This window comes from Schistocerca serialis, chromosome 7 (genome assembly GCF_023864345.2).
Source record: "Schistocerca serialis cubense isolate TAMUIC-IGC-003099 chromosome 7, iqSchSeri2.2, whole genome shotgun sequence".
In the NCBI taxonomy this organism is placed as follows: Eukaryota; Metazoa; Arthropoda; class Insecta; order Orthoptera; family Acrididae; genus Schistocerca; species Schistocerca serialis.
In genome coordinates this window covers 264,767,754-264,786,680 of record NC_064644.1, presented here as the reverse complement: position 1 = coordinate 264,786,680, position 18,927 = coordinate 264,767,754, and the positions used below count along the sequence as shown (strand labels likewise).

Genomic DNA, 18,927 nt, shown 5'->3' with positions numbered 1-18,927 from the left:
AATGGATAGGTATAATATGCAATATTAAAGTATTTTACATGTTTCTGTTAATTTGAAAGTTTCAAGTATGAAATTAACTGGCTCAACATTTCCTCGGAATTTGTTGAGGAAGATCCGTCTGCTTTGCATGTGACGTAACTTTGAAATCAGGATCCACAGAAGGTAAAGACAGTTTCAGATTATGCGCTTTTAAGTTTGTTTCTGGTTTTATTTTTTATATACATGTAAGAAGGAAAGGCCTTTTTGTACAGATATGTGGACGAGACAAATAATAAACTTATTACTGCTTTATTTGATGGCACTGGAAACTCCATCTTTAAGCTCAACCAGAAATTTATGGGTGAGAAAGATTTATTTTCTAAAACTTAGTCACTGGAAGTGTCGTATAGCTGTTCATTTACATTTGCACTTTATGTGGATTCCAAAATTATTGTCTCTTCCCAGTGACTGAAAAACCAGTTGTCATTACTAGACAGAGCACAGAAATAGAGTTTGAAACTTTTCCAAATCCCTTCAAATGTTCCTTGACTTTATTCTTGACATTTATGTTTGAAGTAAGACAAATTTCTACTAGAAAATAGTGACGGGTATCAAAGTGCTCAATCTGATAGAAATTTAGACAGATTTCCCAAACTCCAGGGCGGTCTTGCAGGTCACACAGGTTTCTGTTTGGTCTGTGAGGTAATGAATTTTGACTGATCATTTTTAACAAAATTTATGTCAAATAAGCTACAGCCGGAAGTCAGATTTTGTCTAGGAAAAGGTGTACCAGGTGAGAAAAAGATAAATGTTATACAATATGAGAACATTTCTGCTGTGATATAACCATCTTACATCCGTATTAGTCAACAAAAACTTAGGTCAGTACAAAGATTTCGTTTCACACTTGCAATACTGTTACGCCTGGCTGGCGTGCGACTCGCCGAGCAGCCGAGTTACACGGGTGCACGCAGGTGGACTCGGGTTCTGGTGGGGTACCACACAGACCAGCTGGGCTTTGTGCGGCTTGACTGGGCAGCTTACGTTGAGGCTCGCCCGACAGCCAACACTACAGTACCAGGGCGCGACGCTCAGGCTCTGTGCACGCCTCTGGTTGTGCACCCAGGAGAAGCACTACAGGTGATCTCATGCTGTTAGCTATGGCACTCAATTGTCTGCTGCTATAGCCCATTAATGCAAAATTTTGCCTCTTTTCCTAACGGATACATACCTCATACATCCCACATTGATTTCTGCAGTTATTTCATGCAGTGTCACTTGTCTGTTAGCACTGATAACTCTGCGCAAACACCGATGTTCTCGGTTGTTAAGTGAAGGCCGTTGGCCAATGCATTGTCTGTGGTATGAGGAAATGCCTGAAATGTGGTATTCTCAGCACACTCTTGATAATGTGGGTCTCGAAATATTAAATTCCCTAACAATTTCTGAAATGGAATGTCCCATGCATTTAGCTCCAACTACCAATGTTGTGTAAAATATAATGTCATGAAATTAACTGTAGATGAGGGAGAATGTTTTTATGACTACTGTTGCATAAGTAAATACCGTGAAGGTTAACTGCTCGTTGGTTGGTTGGTTTATGGGGGTTGAAGGGACCAGACTACAAAGGCCATCGGTCCCTTTTTCCACGATCATTAAACACCCACAAGGAAGAAAAACAAGCAACGGAGATGACAATGGACGACACAGATCAAGAAAGACACAGACAAAGACCAGAAAAGAGGAATTAAAAACACACAGAGCGTTACAGTGGTTGGCCAATGATGGAAACAAAAAAAGGAAAAGCCAATCATGAAGAAACACACTAAAAACCCCAATCTAAAACCGTAGGCCAAGGCCAGGCTCAACAAACAAAAGAGACAAACCCTCAGACTGAGCGATAAAAGCCCCTTGCATGAATAAAACTCAAAGCTAAGCTGCCACTGCAGCATCATCTGTTAAAAGTGCTGGGAGCGTATCAGGCAGCACAAATGTCTGCCTGAGCGCAGTTACGAGCGAACAGTCCAACAAGATGTGGACCACTGTCAACGCTGATCCACAGTGACATAGAGGCGGGTCCTTGGGGTGCAGTTTATGACCGTGCGTCAGCCAGGTATGGCCAATGCGTAAGCGGGAGAGAACAACTGAGTTCTTGCTAGAGGCTTGCATGGAGGAGCATCACACACCTTGATAACCCAAAGTTTGTTGGGTGAAGGCAGGGTGTGCCATTCATCACCCCAGGTACCAAGAACTTCCTGCTGCAATACAGACTGGAGATCACATTCCGAAAGGCCAATCTCCAGGGCCAGTGCACCGATAGCCAGAGTGTCAACACATTCATTACCCAGGATGCCGACAAGACCCGGGGTCCACACAAAAACCACGGAGCGGCCGCAACGGGCAAGAGTATGGATGGACACCTGGATAGCCATCAACAGACGAGAGCAAGGAAAACACTGGTCGATAGCTCGTAAACCGCTCAGAGAGCCACTACAGATGATGAAGGACTCACCTGAGTAGGAGCGGATATACTGGATACACTCTAGAGCGTGAGGGATGGCAACCAGCTCTGCAGTGACAACACTGCAACCAGCCGGCAATGAGCATTGTTCAGAATGATCCCCAAGAGTAATAGCATAACCAACTAAACCAACAACCATCGAACCATTGGTATAGACGACATCAGAGCCATGAAGCGTGTCAAGGACATAAAGAAAGCAGTGGCGGAGGGCTTCAGGAGGGACTCAGTCCTTTGGGCCCTGTGCCAAATCCAGCCAAAGGCATGGGCAGGGCACACACCACGGGGGTATACGTATATGGGCCCGGAAAAGAGGTGGGAGATGGAAAAACTCAAGCCCAGAGAGAAGAGCCTGGATGCGAACCATGATCGTACACTCTGACTGGGGCCGCCGTTCTGGAAGATGGGCGACCGAGTTGGGGAATACGAATCTGTAATTTGGATCCCCGGGCAAGCTACAAACATGTGCATGTTAAGCGGCCAGTAGTTGTTGGCGCCGGATCCACAATGAAGGGACACCAGCTTCCACAAGTAGGCTGTTTACAGGGCTTGTGTGGAAAGCACCAGCTGCGAGCTGGATCCCGCAGTGAAGTATGGGGTCAAGCAACTGCAATGCGGAAGATGATGCTGAACCGTAGGCCAGGCTCCCATAATCGAGACAGGACAGAATCAACACCTGATACAGTCGGAGACGGGTAGACTGATCAGCACCCCAGCTGGTGTGACTCAAGCAACGTAGAGTGTTAAGATACGGCCAGCATGTTTGTTTAAGCTGCTGAATATAAGTCAACCGGGCATCAAAAAGCAATCCCAAAAACCGATGCGTCTCCAAAACAGCAAGAGATTTGCCGTCAAGATAAAGCCACGGTTCAGGGTGAACAGTGCGACGCCGGCAGAAATGCATGACGCAAGTCTTGGCAGCCGAAAACTGGAAGCCATGCGTGACGGCCCACGACTGCACCTTGCAGACAGCACCCTGCAGCTGCCATTCAGCAACCGCAATCCCAGTGGAGCTATAGTACAGGCAAAAGTCAGCATATAAAGAAGCCGATATGGACGTTCCAACAGCTGCAGCTAGCCCATTGATAGCAACCAAAAAGACATTCAAGACAGAGCCTCGCAGGACCCCTTGCTCCTCGACTCAGGAGGAACTTTTGGGAGGGACCAACTTGCACAAGGAAGGAATGGAGCTACAGAAAATTCTGAATAAAAATCGGGAGCAGGCCCCTAAGACCCCACCCATGAAGCGTGGTGAGGATGTCATGTCACCATGTTGTATTGTATGCCTTCCGCATGTCAAAAAAGACGGCAACCAGATGATGATGACAGGCAAAGGCCATACGGATGGCAGACTCCAGGCAGACCAGATTATCGGTGGCACAGTGGCCCTTAACGAGCCCACCCTAAGACAGAGCCAGAAGGCTCTGATACTCAAGTACCCAACTCAACCTCCGCTCACCATACGCTCCAGCAACTTGCACAGATTGTTGGTGAGGGAAATGGGGTGGTAGCTGTCCACCTCCAGTGGGTTTTTGCCAGGCTTCAACACTGGTGTGATAATGCTTTCCCACCACTGAGAATGGAACTCACCCTCGACCCAGATAGGGTTGAAAAGGTCTAGGAGATGTCACTGGCAGTCCACCGAGAGGTGTTTGAGCATCTGATAATGGATGCGATCTGGCCCGGGAGCCGTATCAGGGCAAGTGGCTAGGGCACTTTGGAATTCCCACTCACTGAATGGAGGATTGTATAATTCAGGGTGGCACGTACGGAATGAAAGGCTCGGACGTTCCAACCGCTTTTTCAGGGAGCGGAAGGCCAGCGGGTAATTTGTAGAAGCGGAACTCTGAGCATAATGCTCTGCTAAGCGTTCTGCAATAATGTTGGAGTCAGTACAGACAGTTCCATTTAGGAAAAGCCCATGTACACTTACGGGATTCCGATAGCCATAGAGTCGCCTAATCTTGGCCCATACCTGTGATGGAGAGGTACGGATGCCAATTATGGAGACATACCTTCCTCAGCACTCCTGCTTCCATCGGCAAATAAGGCATTGGGATCGGGCATGGAGCCGCTTAAATTCAATGAGTTGGTCCAGTGATGGGCTTCGCTTATGATGTTGGAATGCCCACCTGCGATCACGAATCACTTCAGCGATCTCTGGTGACCACCAATGCACAGTCCTCCGCCGAGGAAACCCAGGAGAACAGGGAATTGCAGATTCTGCTGCAGAAACAATACCAGTGGTGACCATGTGAACCACCACATTAAGGGCGTCATGAGAAAGAGGCTCTACAGTGGCAATGGAGGCGAACGAGTCCTAATCAGCCTTATTCAAAGCCCATCTGGGAAGGCACCTAGAAGAGTGAAGCCGACAGAATGATCGGAAAGTAGTCACTACCAGACAAGTTGTCAGTGGACGGATGGTAGAACGCCAGCACTGCAGACAGAAAGGTCGATGGCTGAGTACGTGCCATGCACCACACAAAAATGTGTGGTGGCACCATTATTTAAGAGAGAAATGTCGAGCTGTGCCAACACTTGCTCAAGGACAGTGCCTCGGCCTGTTGCCACCAATTCACCCCAAAAAGGGTTATGGGCGTTAAAGTTTCCTCATTAACAGAAAAAGTGGCGGCAGTTGGGCTATCAGCACAGCCAATACATGCTGTGGGACATCACCATCTGGTGGAAGATAGAGACTGCAGACAGTAACAGCCCGAGGTGTCCACCCCCTAACAATGACAGCCTCTAAAGGTGTTTGAAGAGGGACACACTCGCTGTAAATAGAGTTAAGGACGTAGAAGCAGACTCCACCAGATACCCTCTCATAAGCTGCCCGATTCCTATAACAACCCCAAGAGCTACAGAGGGTAGGGGTTCGCATCACTGGAAACCAAGTTTCCTGGAGAGCAATGCAGAAGAAATGGTGAAGGCTGATAACTTGTCGGAGGTCAGCAAGGTGGTGGAAAAAAAACAGCTGCAATTCCACTGAAGAACGACATCATCCGACGCCAAAAAAGGCGTGTAGGGATCGAGTAGGCAGATTATGCCACCGGGTCATCTACTGCCACCGAAGGAGAGCCTGAATCTAGAACCATCACGTCTGCGGTAGAGGTGAGATTGAGGTCGTCGGTGGGCGCCAGAATCTTCATCTCATCCTCAGACGCAGAGCTGGTAGGTAACAGTGGTGGTGAGGATGCGACCGCAATCTCCTTGGTCTTAGGGGTATTCTTTTCTTACTTTTCTCATTGCTCCTTTGGTTTCTCTGGCTGGGAGGGCTTCACGGATTCAGTCTCCGGAACTGAGGAGGATTGTGAAGCCCTACAACGAGCTGCTTCTGGACACTTCAGCCACTGGCGGGCGTCATACTTCCCACTAGGCGAACCCTGGGAAGGAAGGGACCCAAGGGACCCATTCTGAGCAAGAGGAGCCAAAGCTTCTCCGGCTTATAAGTGGGGATGGACGTCCAGGATGGTTGGGGGGGAATTGCTCTCGAAGTAGTAGTGGAGGAGCATTAGGGAGGGAAGCACACCCCACCATCAAGGGGGCAGGTGTAGTCTTACAGCGCTGAGAGTTGACCAGAATTGGTGCAACGGATGGGGCTGGAACTGCAGTTATGGCGGCGGCATAAGACATTGTCATGCACATCGGATGGAGCCTTCCAGATTTTCTTTTTGCCTCAGTGTAGGTCAGTTGGTCCAGGGTCTTATATTCCATGATTTTCCTCTCTTTCCGTAAAATCCTCCAGTCTGGCGAGCAAGGTGAATGATGCTTACTGCAGTTGACACAGATGGGAGGTGGGGCACATGGATTATTCAGATGTGATGGGCGTCCGCAATCTCGACATGTGACAGTGGAATTACAGTGGGAAGACATGGCCGAACCTCCAGCACTTAAAGCACCACATTGGGGGAGGGATATAGGCTTGATGTCACAGCGGTAGACCATCACCTTGCCTTCTCAGGCAATATATCACCCTCGAAGGCCAAGATGAAGGCACCGGTGGCAACCTGATTATCCCTCGGACCCCAATGAATGTGCCGGACGAAATGAACAACTCTCCATTCAAACTGGGGCGCAGTTCGTCATGTTGTTGTTGTTGTTGTTGTTGTGGTCTTCAGTACTGAGACTGGTTTGATGCAGCTCTCCATGCTACTCTATCCTGTGCAAGCTGCTTCATCTCCCAGTACCTACTGCAACCTACATCCTTCTGAATCTGCTTAGTGTATTCATCTCTTGGTCTCCCTCTACGATTTTTACCCTCCACGGTGCCCTCCAATACTAAATTGGTGATCCCTTGATGCCTCAGAATACGTCCTACCAACCGATCCCTTCTTCTAGTCAAGTTGTGCCACAAACTCCTATTCTCCCCAATTCTATTCAATACCTCCTCATTAGTTATGTGATCTACCCATCTAATCTTCAGCATTCTTCTGTAGCACCACATTTCGAAAGCTGCTATTCTCTTCTTGTCCAAACTATTTATCATCCATGTTTCACTTCCATACATGGCTACACTCCATACAAATACTTTCAGAAACGACTTCCTGACACTCAAATCTATACTCGATGTTAACAAATTTCTCTTCTTCAGAAACGCTTTCCTTGGCATTGCCAGTCTACATTTTATATCCTCTCTACTTCGACCATCGTCAGTTATTTTTCTCCCCAAATAGCAAAACTCCTTCACTACTTTAAGTGTCTCATTTCCTAATCTAATTCCCTCAGCATCACCAGACTTAATTAGACTACATTCCATTATCCTCGTTTTGCTTTTGTTGATTTTCATCTTATATCCTCCTTTCAAGACACTGTCCATTCTGTTCAACTGCTCTTCCAAGTCCTTTGTTGCCTCTGACAGAATTACAATGTCATCGGCCAACCTCAAAGTTTTTATTTCTTCTCCATGGATTTTAATACCTACTCCGAATTTTTCTTTTGTTTCCTTTACTGCTTGCTCAATATAGAGATTGAATAACATCAGGGAGAGGCTACAACCCTGTCTCACTGCCTTCCCAACCACTGCTTCTCTTTCATGCCCCTCGACTCCTATAACTGCCATCTGGTTTCTGTACAAATTGTAAATAGGCTTTCGCTCCCTGTATTTTACCCCTGCCACTTTCAGAAGTTGAAAGAGAGTCTTCCAGTCAACATTGTCAAAATCTTTCTCGTCATCAGACTGCCAAATAAGATCCTTGCGGAATATAATGCCCTGGACCAAATTTAAGCTCTTATGGGGCGTGATGGTAACAGAAATATCCCCCAACCTGTCACAAGCGAGTAATGCCCGTGACTGGGTGGAGGATGCTGTTTTTAACAAAACTGCCCCAGAGCGCATTTTGGACCAACCCTCCACCTCTCCAAACTTGTCCTCTAAATGCTCAACAAATAACTGAGGCTTCATCGTCACGAAAGACTCCCCATCAGCTCTTGTACAAACTAGGAACTGGGGTGAATAAGTCTCTCTGCCATCCTTAACCTTTCACCCCCCTACCGCTTCCATGGTGTGGACAGGGAGGGGAATGACTGGGGGTCATACTTCTGCGCATTGAAGTGAGTCCTTGGACTGGCTGCCGTGCTGGATATCAGGCGCAAAGAAGTCCATGGTCATAATCGGTGCAGAAAGCGACACTGCATAGTGCATGGCAGAAACCGCACCCAGGAATATATCCTCGCCCAAGAGATGGAGAATGAGCAGGACTGCAATACGACAATGAACAAGGGGGGTGAAACATCTCAATGCACGATGCACACGATGCACCATGAAGGCTCCCTTCCCCAACTGGCTTGCTCTTCAGAAAAATTTGGAAGTATGGAGGTCAATTCCTACAGGGGACTATTACATAAAGGCCTCTTATGACAGGCAGGAATACCGCGTGCCTATTCTTATCCCCGGATCCGCACGGGAGGAAGTTAACTGCTGGATGTAATATTAAATCAAATGTTAGGTTCAATGAAAAATAGCACGGAATTTTCACTGATTTTCACAAAAAGCAAAACGAATGTTTTACAAGCTCAATCAAATTTTCACTAGCTATTCTAGGTTCTAATGCAATATTTTAATGCAATTAAAGCTTGTGAGCAGATGAAAACAGACTCAAATTAGAAATAACAATTCTTTGACAAAGATAAAAACTGTGTTTGTTAGCCTCATTTATATGGGCTTCTACAATTTGATACTTAGCAAAAATAAATTCTTAGAGCAAATACACACCATTACAAAGAACTGAAGGACCAGGAGCATGTATCATCATCTTCAATGCACAAAGTGTGACATCTGTGTTTATTTACATCTAAATTGAATAAGCAATTCTGCTTTTAATTTCTCATCAGCGGTGTGGTAGTTTATGTGAAAACAAATTATTATTATTATGCCTATATTAACAGTAATTCAATGTGTCCTGAGTTTGACTCATTGATCCTTAATTTTTGAGTGGCATTTGGAAAAGGTACTGAATTTGGTTAAAAATAATTTGGGAACCCTAACCACAAGTTAACCTAGCAGATCCTCAACAATATTGTTGACGCTGTGTCCAAAATGGGTTGGGAGGCACATCATCATCTGAACCAATATATTCCCCCTGCACTACTGGAACAGCAGCAATATTGAAGTACAGGTCTCCATGCAGAAAGAATCCTAGATAGGATGACATGGGTTGTCACACAGCAAAGATCGACACTGAATATGAGAATGTGCCCTAGGAACAAGGTGATGGTAGGCAATGAAAACATCAAACTCCGTCTGTTTGTGGAAACCCCTTAATTCCAATAACAAATAACTCCATTATCAAAGAGAGATTTGGAAGTGCAAGTATTTCCCTAATCTGTCAATAACATGTCTTCTACAACGTAGTTACGCATTTAGCACCTTTACCTGTATGACTTTCTACTATTCTTTTAAGAAACTGTTTTGTTGCTCATCTAAAATTTAACAGATTGGATTAACGAAGTTTGCACTGTCTACCATCGAAAGGATTTTCAAAAGTGACCAGGTAGCTCAGGAGGAAAATGGGCAGTCAAAGAAAGACTGCATCCAGGAGGAAAATGGGCAGGCAAAGAAAGACTGCATCCTTAATTGAAATGGATGAAGATTTCAGATTCCTTCCCAGTGTCCTCTGCAGTGCCCACTGAGCCAACAGTGAACGGACTAGGGGGCCACTGAATGACGGAAGAATCTATAATGCAAAAGCTGTTAAACAGCAAGAACATTTTCTATAGTTACATATAACAGATAATAATGGCGGAGGTAGATATAGTAGCAAGATTAAATAGGGATAGCAACAATAATAATAATAATTTTTGCTATATTGTAGCTACAGAGTTATTATTTTATTTAAATTAAATCTAGAAACACAAATTAGGCACCAAATATGACCTTGTACAGAAAATTATATAATTGATTATAATGTAGAGTAAATAAATAAATAAAATAGTCACTGAATCATGTATGAGCATAAGGTTTTGTGGTCAGGGTCTCTTTCCATAAAAGTGTCGGGGTGTACACTGTACCATGTAAATACACAAGGTTTGTTTATGTTAGAATATAAGTAAACCACTAGTAGATTGTAAATAATCCATTTAGGTGTACTTGTTTTTCAAAATGCATACACTACAGTACCTCAATATATATTTCAACATACTTGTTAACGGGATCAACTATTCCAGTTCCATCAGAGCCAAGACCTTGGCCTTCCGTCCAACCAAGTTTCTGCAACATCTGGAAACCTATGTTGTCTTCCTTAAGTTTGTATTCTTTGTAATCAGATAAATCTGGTTCTCGACCTTCCTTCAAGGCCTGAAACTAAAAAAGAAACCTAGCATTATATTTGACCCATGAAAAGCCCTTTTATGGCACTCTGCTATGCTGGTCAGCTTTCCATTTAAACTGAAGCAGTTTATAAATGAATGTGTTGATTTCATCCATTACTTGGTTTACAGAAAATTTCAAATAAACATAAGAATAATCTGTATACAAGTATAAGGAAGCCACATGCTCAGAATCTAATAGTGGTGACAATGATGAGGAACCCCCTCCCCTCCCTCTGTGTGTGTGTGTGTTTTTTACGTACAGAGATTCAATGAGTGGCAGTTAAGTTTGTCCTGCCATACATTTATGTTAGAATGAAGCTTAACAGCCTCAACATATTTATCATCCTGCCCTCAACATGAAATGCACAGTAAATTTTCGGGTGATTCTCAACCATATACTGCCGATATTTTTTCCATCCTCAGGATACAGGCTATTCATCGCTAACAGAACAGCAGAATATTGTCAAAATTAAGTAATTGTGATCACAGCTTTTCATAGTGTTCACAGTGGCCACAGACTGTATCCAATGTGTGTGTTTGATGTGCTTGTGTTTTCTATTTCTGAAGGCCCTCTGGCTGAAGGCTTAAATGTTTAGCAGTCTTTTCATTGAGCCTGTCTGTGGTTCAATGCTTCCTCTATTATTGATTTATGTTTGTCACTTAAAAAAAAAATAGCCATTAAATGTTACTATGCTGCAGCCTTATATAATAGTACAGAAAACGTCTTACAAAATTTTTTAAAAACGTACATGTACACGTATTTATAGTATGCGTCACACTGTAACATATTCAATATTAAACTGTTCTGTAGCTGTACCTCCACCTAAAATATGCAGCCAATGTTCCTTTGGAACAACATGCCATTGGGGTGGGGAGGGGGCATGTGAGCACCGAGGGGGGGAAGGGACGTGCGAGTAATGAGAGGGGGGGAAGGGACGCATGAGCAACGAAGAGCAGGGAGGAGGTGTGCGAGCAATAAGGGGCGTGGAGGGGGTGTGCGGGTAACTACAGGGAGGGAGGGGTGTGTGAGCTATGAAAGGCACGGAGGGTGCGTGCAAGCTACGAGAGGCAGGGAAGGGGTATGCAAGCAACTGGGAGGGGTTGGGGTTGGGGGCACAAGAGCAATGAGGGGGCGTCCAGGGGGAGGGGGGGGGGGCAGCAGTGTGCTCATCAGGGGGCAGTCAGGGAATGTACGGACGCCCAAGGGAGCAAAGGAGGAAGGGGTCTTCAAGATTGGGGGGGGGGGGGGGGGGGGGGTTGAGGAAGTGAACAAGTTATTGAACAAATAATAATTGGTACTCCTGGAAATTATCTCTAAAAGTATTGTTTTTTTAAAGGATTGTTTCTCATTACTTTGTACATGTCATGCTGTGAACCCACTGAACATAAAACAGGCCACATTGTTAAACTTAAGTCACAAAAGAATCATATGAAGGTGAATAACCCAATCTTATGTTGTAATACATATTAGTCTTCAGTTATGAAAAGTCACAGAGATATATTTTGTATAATTTGTACTGCAAAATTTGTATCATTTAAATACCATCTTGTCGCTATTTGTTAGTGATACAAATTATGAATGTGTACCAAAATTACAATGTGTGTTTCTTTACAGTTTTAGAACAGCACACGCCAAAACAGCAGGAGTAGCAGCTCAACATCCTCATAGCATTAACTCTGAAAGGTGAGAACTCTTAACAATTGCTCATCATATGTTTTAGGAGCTAAATCAATTACAAACCTTTTCCATAAAGCGTTCCAGTTCATCTGGTGGCAAGAAATCACCAATATGATGCTTTCCTTCAGCCTTTTTAGTCAGTTCTTCAGCCCACAACTGCGTGGCTTCCATTTCAGCCATCCGTAATCTATGCTCCCATGTGCCTCCATCAGTCTCCTCATCACTGTCATATTCATACTTAAACTTCCCAGCGCGTGCAAGGCGTTCAATTTCTTGTCGCTTACGGAGCATATCTTGATAAAGCAAATTTATCTGTTTCAAAAGAACACGTCATTAATACATAAGATTTACACAAAAGAATCCACAGTGATCATGAGAAGTATCAAACAAAAACATCAATACAATAATAGTAGTTTCTTTAAAATGAGCCTTCACACAGACAATCAAACAAATTTTAATTAAAAAAAGTTTTAATACACAAGGTTCCACAAATTAACAATTTTCAGTGTGAGATATCTGCATCTACATATATTCTCCACAGGTCACTGTACAGTGTGTGGCAGAAAATATTTCATACAAATGTTACTGATTTTCTGTCATATTCCATTTGCATATCAAGAGAGGGAAAAATGACTGTCTCTCTACCTGCTCTAATCTCTCATATCTTATTCTCATGATCCCTATGTGGGATATACGGTAATGGCAAGCATACTGGTCGCATAGTCTTCTCCAAATACAGATTCTCTAAATTTTCCCGACACAATTTTGCAAGAATACATCATCACCATTCAAGTTCCCTGAACAATTCTGTTACACTTTTGTATGATCTATACTGACCTATTATGATCCCAGTAGGCTCTCTTCTAATTTGTTCATTTTCTATTGTCATGCCTCCTTGACTCCCAACACTAAAACAAAATTCTAGAAGAAGTCACCAGTTGCGTATCTTATAGACTTTCATTTCGAGGTGCGACAAATCTGTCTTCCATTCCCCCTCCATGCTAATGATTTGATGTGACTGTCCTATTTCATACAGCTCCTCAGTATTACCCTACATACTTGTACACTGGTGTACGAAACTTGGCGGAAGTAACTTGCACTTTGTGTCACAGGCAAATAACATAGCTCAACGAAACTTGGAACATACAGGGAAAGAAATGCTAAAATACATTACAGAAGGTAACTGAACAAAATATCTGGTGAGACAAACTGAAAATTTTTATTCGAAAACAATAACTACACTAAGTCACCGTACTTTACGATGGTCCCTTGGACATTACAAAAGGTGGAACATGGATCTTAAAAGGTTGTATGATCACCACAGACAGAAATGCATGTCACTGCAAATGTGCTTCCACGCTGGCCACAATGTTGGGAAGGAGTTCTTGTGGTAGGGCATTGCATTCCTCCACCAATGCAGCTGACAACTGTTGGATGGTTGCTGTGAATGTGGACATGTTGCAATACATCTCCCCAATGCATCCCACATGTGCTCGACGTGCTTTAAGTTGGGGAAACAGTCAAGCCAGTCCACTGGTCGAATATCCTCTCATTCCAAGAGCTGCTCCATCTCCACTGTCTGATGTGGTTGGACACTGTCATGCATTAAAAAGAAGTCAGGGCCGAATGCAACACCGAAAAGAGGTATGTGGGGAAGAGATACAGTGTCACAATAATGTTGTCCGATCAGTGTATCATTTTCAAAGATTGGGAAGTCAGTATCCCCAAGTGACATTATACCTTGCCACTCCTTAACAGCTGGACCACCAAAACAACCATGTTTGACAATGTTCCTGAGTGCATTACACATTCCCACCTCCACCATATGAGGGTACATTCAGAATCGCTACTCAGCGTGAATTTGTTCTCATCCAAGAAGAGCATGTGACCCCATTCCTCATTGGTCCACTTCTTACAGTCATGGCACCATTGCAAATGGTACTGCTGATGTGTGTATGTCAGTGGACATATTGTGCACAGACTAGTAGGTAATATCTCATTTTGTATCCCATGGTACCTCTAGCTGTTTACAGGGCTGCTACCATAGCAATGCTGTTCAGGTTGGGTGGGTGACAGAACCCCATTTTAGGAGGGGTGGGAGGTATCTCGGGCGGAATGTCCCTCATTTCATGGCATGATGATAGGCAATCAAAGCCCTAGTGAAGGATGTGGTTCAGTTGTTCCAGTCCAGGGTGGTACTGGGTGATCAAGGGGACACTCCTTTGTGGCTCATTCTTGGGGCCAGTGGGAGGATTGGGGGTTTGAGGGGAAACAGTGGACTAAGTCTGGGGGATAAAGCCCGTCTGTGCAGGTTTTAGTGAGATCCTCAACATACTGAGCAAGGGCATTTTGTCATTGCAGTTAACACACTAACCGGGTGGCCAGGCTCTGCGGGAGCGACTTTTTGGTGTGAATGGGATAACAACAGTCAAACGCAGTACACTCTGTGACCAAGAGCAAAGTAGACTACCCTGTGGCACAAAAGGCATCTGAAGATAACACACTTGATTTCAATGGTTGCTTCACTACCCGAGCGCCCTGGATCTCTCCCCAGGGCGGAAAGATCCACCCACCTTTTCTGAACTGTGTAATTGTACTGGATGGTTACAATTAAAGTTCAGCTACTCACAGAGGTAAAGTGTAGCCTGTAATTATCATATGACTGAGAAACTTGATAGATATGTTAATCCATTGATGCAGAACTGATTTATGCACACAAAAAATGCTCCAATTTTGGTCACCAGGTGTACATCTGGCACCATACAACATTTCACCACCATCTCCAACACTCATATCAAACAAACTGTGTAAGCAGTGGTTAATAATCCAATTAACTTTATGCCTTTCTCATTTGTTTGGCCTTTCCTGCCCGCATCCCATTCGTAATCTATCAAATATGGAAATACGAGGGCAGTTCAATAAGTAATGCAACACATTTTTTTTCTAGGCCAATTTTGGTTGAAAAAACCGGAAATTTCTTCTGGAATATTTTCAAACATTCCCACTTCGTCTCGTATAGTTTCATTGACTTCCGACAGGTGGCAGCGCTGTACAGAGCTGTTAAAATGGCGTCTGTAACGGATGTGCATTGCAAACAACGGGCAGTGATCGAGTTTCTTTTGGCGGAAAACTAGGGCATCTCAGATATTCATAGGCGCTTGCAGAATGTCTACGGTGATCTGGCAGTGGACAAAAGCACGGTGAGTCGTTTGGCAAAGCGTGTGTCATCATCGCCGCAAGGTCAAGCAAGACTGTCTGATCTCCCGCGTGCGGGCCGGCCGTGCACAGCTGTGACTCCTGCAATGGCGGAGCGTGCGAACACACTCGTTCGAGATGATCGACGGACCACCATCAAACAACTCAGTGCTCAACTTGACATCTCTGTTGGTAGTGCTGTCACAATTGTTCACCAGTTGGGATATTCAAAGGTTTGTTCCCGCTGGGTCCCTCGTTGTCTAACCGAACACCATAAAGAGCAAAGGAGAACCATCTGTGCAGAATTGCTTGCTCGTCATGTGGCTGAGGGTGACAATTTCTTGTCAAAGATTGTTACAGGCGATGAAACGTGGGTTCATCACTTCGAACCTGAAACAAAACGGCAATCAATGGAGTGGCGCCACACCCACTCCCCTACCAAGAAAAAGTTTAAAGCCATACCCTCAGCCGGTAAAGTCATGGTTACAGTCTTCTGGGACGCTGAAGGGGTTATTCTGTTCGATGTCCTTCCCCATGGTCAAACGATCAACTCTGAAGTGTATTGTGCTACTCTTCAGAAATTGAAGAAACGACTTCAGCGTGTTCGTAGGCACAAAAATCTGAATGAACTTCTCCTTCTTCATGACAACACAAGACCTCACACAAGTCTTCGCACCCGAGAGGAGCTCACAAAACTTCAGTGGACTGTTCTTCCTCATGCACCCTACAGCCCCGATCTCCCACCGTCGGATTTCCATATGTTTGGCCCAATGAAGGACGCAATCCGTGGGAGGCACTACGCGGATGATGAAGAAGTTATTGATGCAGTACGACGTTGGCTCCGACATCGACTAGTGGAATGGTACCGTGCAGGGATACAGGCCCTCATTTCAAGGTAGCGTAAGGCCGTAGCATTGAATGGAGATTACGTTGAAAAATAGTGTTGTGTAGCTAAAAGATTGGGGAATAACCTGGTGTATTTCAATGCTGAATAAAACAACCCGTTTCAGAAAAAAAAATGTGTTGCATTACTTATTGAACTGCCCTCGTATTTCTATACATCTCTTGCATTCACAGAGCCAAATTTGCGCCTGGTGGCAAAATTTGGAACTAATTTTTTGCAGCATAAAGAAGTTCTGCATTAATGCACTAGAATCTCTCCCAAGTGTCACTGCAATAAGATAGTTACAGCTTGCACTGGACTTCTGTGAGTAGCTGCACTTTAATTATAGCCACCCAGTATAAAAATAAGAAAACCTCTTAATGTACAAGCAATTTTTAAATAAATTAATGAATCTTTCTCTTTAAATGGCCTTCAATTTCACATTCTTTAATTAAGTTCAATCATTTTTATTTTAGTAACTATTTCATTTTCTTTACTGAGTTTTACTTTTTCATGATCATCTGAACTATTATATCTACTTCTACATCCACACTATGCATACCACTGTGAAGTGCATGGCAGAAGTTATGTCCGTTATATCAGTTATTAGGGTTTCTTGCCATTCCATTCATGTATAGAATGCAGGAAGAATGATTGTCCGAATGCCTTGATGCATATTGCAGTTATTCTAATCTCATGTTGTTGTATATTCCTAGAGTCATAATTCAAAGCCAGCTCTTGAAACTTCGTTACTAGACTTTTTCAGCATAGCTTACATCTGTCTTCAAGAGTCTGTGGGTTCAGATCCTTCAGAATCACTGTGACACTTTCCCATGGATAAAAAAAACCTTGCTGCCCTTCTTTGAATACATTCAATAACTTCCGTTAGCCCTACCTGGGGCCCTATTCTGTATCGTTCATATCGAGCGGTGTAGTAGGTTACTCTCGGTAGTGATGTCATTTTTGGTTCTTTATCGAAGTCTCCTATTCAGTAAGCTTCTGAGACCTACTACCGAATGGTCCTCCCACCGATTTTACGACAATTGTACCGAGTGGTTTTGGATTTCGGTGTGGCCCTGTTGATCGGTGAGCTGTGGTTTATGTACACCTATAATTTGTTATTTTAAACATATTTAGTAGTCTTAGCTTTGGATTTAGTGATTGTGTTACTAAAGAATCACCAGAGGACATATCTGGTTGGAAAGTGAGTTCATAATAGACTATTTTCCTCTGTTAGAAATATGGTTAGGTTGTTACTGTGAATGATTACACAAAAAAACGTTCTCGGTCAATATTCTTTCCAAATACATGTTTTTTAATGCAAATAAGAGTTTAAATATCATTAAATATCAAGATATCAGCTCTGCTTATGTATATTGCATGAGTGTGAACTGACGTTACTAGTGACTTTATGTACTTTTCCTCACAAATGGTTTAGTTAGTAATTATCTAAATGTGTTTACAACATTCAAGTAACAATGGAAAGCAGTTATGTGAAGCCTGATATTGGAAACCTTCCAAACTATAATGCATTTATGACTTAACACAGCCCCGTTTGTCAATGAAGTTAGCCTATGTTCCTCTACAAAATAGTATGAGAATTGAGCACTGTGCTTCTGTTGTTTGGCACGGCCAAGAGGTTAGCACGCCGGAATGCAATGCGAAAGGACACGGGTTTGCGCATGGATGGGTGAAAAAATTTTTTTTCATCTTCATATATGCAACATGTTCTGAGACATTGTTATTCATGTAAGTTAAGATTTTTCTGCAATATTCGTTATTACTTACACATAAGAGCACACTTCCTCAATAATGATTTTGTGATTTGTGTGTGTTTAAAAAGCGAAATATGAAATTGCTGGAGATCAAATTATTGTGAGTGAAACAACTGACAGCGACCTTTATTTTTTTCTTGTCAGAAATAATTCATCATTTTTTCCGAATATGTAGCGATTTCCAAGTATGCAGTTACTCATGAATCTAAGAACACAACTTAAATTACTGGGAATGTAACTAGCAGCAGTCATCTCCATATTCTTGCTTGTCACAAGTATTTATCTGTAATCAAATCCTCAACTACAGTAGACAGAGAAGAAAGATCTCTGCCGTAATATTTTAGACTGTAGCACCATATAAGAAACATTTTCATTCGTAAGATGCACGTTATGAACTTCGATGAACTGCAGGAGCTCTCAAAAACGCTTTTTTTCAATTTTGTTTTTAAGACCCAAGTAGTTGATGTATCATATAGGGAAGTGGGCTACTTAATCATTTCGATCTCTAGGAGTGAGTTATAACCACATTCTGTTTATCTTCTTATTCTTTGAAACTCTCAGAATCAATCTTTTGAGGGCCATATAAAATAGTGGCAGTGGTCACCAGGCTTGAATTACGATGGCAGTGTTCCACACACAGATTTTACAGTATGTGTGTGGATCACCTCCATGAAGGCAAACTGAGTACTCCATTGCCGCCACATTATCCCCTACTTTAGTGTTTTCTGTAACTCATAACCATAACTTCGTCAAGAAGCTCAATCAGGCACGTGCATTAGTTTTGACTTGATTCTAGACCATTTCAGGTAAAATACACTAATCTTGAATAATGACCATCTATTTTATATGGCCCGTATTGCCGGGTGTTACAGATTAGATTTAGACCTGTTCATAAGTTCAGTCATGACCATTTGTGTGCTAAGTCAATAGGATGTTCATGCGTTGTAACCATAGCTAAGCAAGTGCTTAACATTTACGTCTCAAAAATTTCTAGACCAAGTCATAATAATGACAATGTTGGCTTTATATTATCCTTCCAACTCCTAAGTTTTTTTTAGGTGATTAAACTTCGTGCTTAAGCACAAAATTT

General features: G+C 43.2%; 1 protein-coding gene across 1 annotated transcript in view; it reads right to left on the bottom strand.

The window, feature by feature from the left end:
- The window catches only part of LOC126412093 (SURP and G-patch domain-containing protein 1), a 167,358-nt gene that overhangs the window by 34,456 nt on the left and 113,975 nt on the right, over nucleotides 1-18,927 (bottom strand). Inside the window, exons 10-11 of the mRNA XM_050081513.1 lie at nucleotides 12,048-12,296; nucleotides 10,138-10,298 (exon numbers count right to left, since the gene is read on the bottom strand). Coding sequence (XP_049937470.1) covers nucleotides 10,138-10,298; nucleotides 12,048-12,296 — 410 coding nt within the window. The remainder of the gene's footprint in view (nucleotides 1-10,137; nucleotides 10,299-12,047; nucleotides 12,297-18,927) is intronic.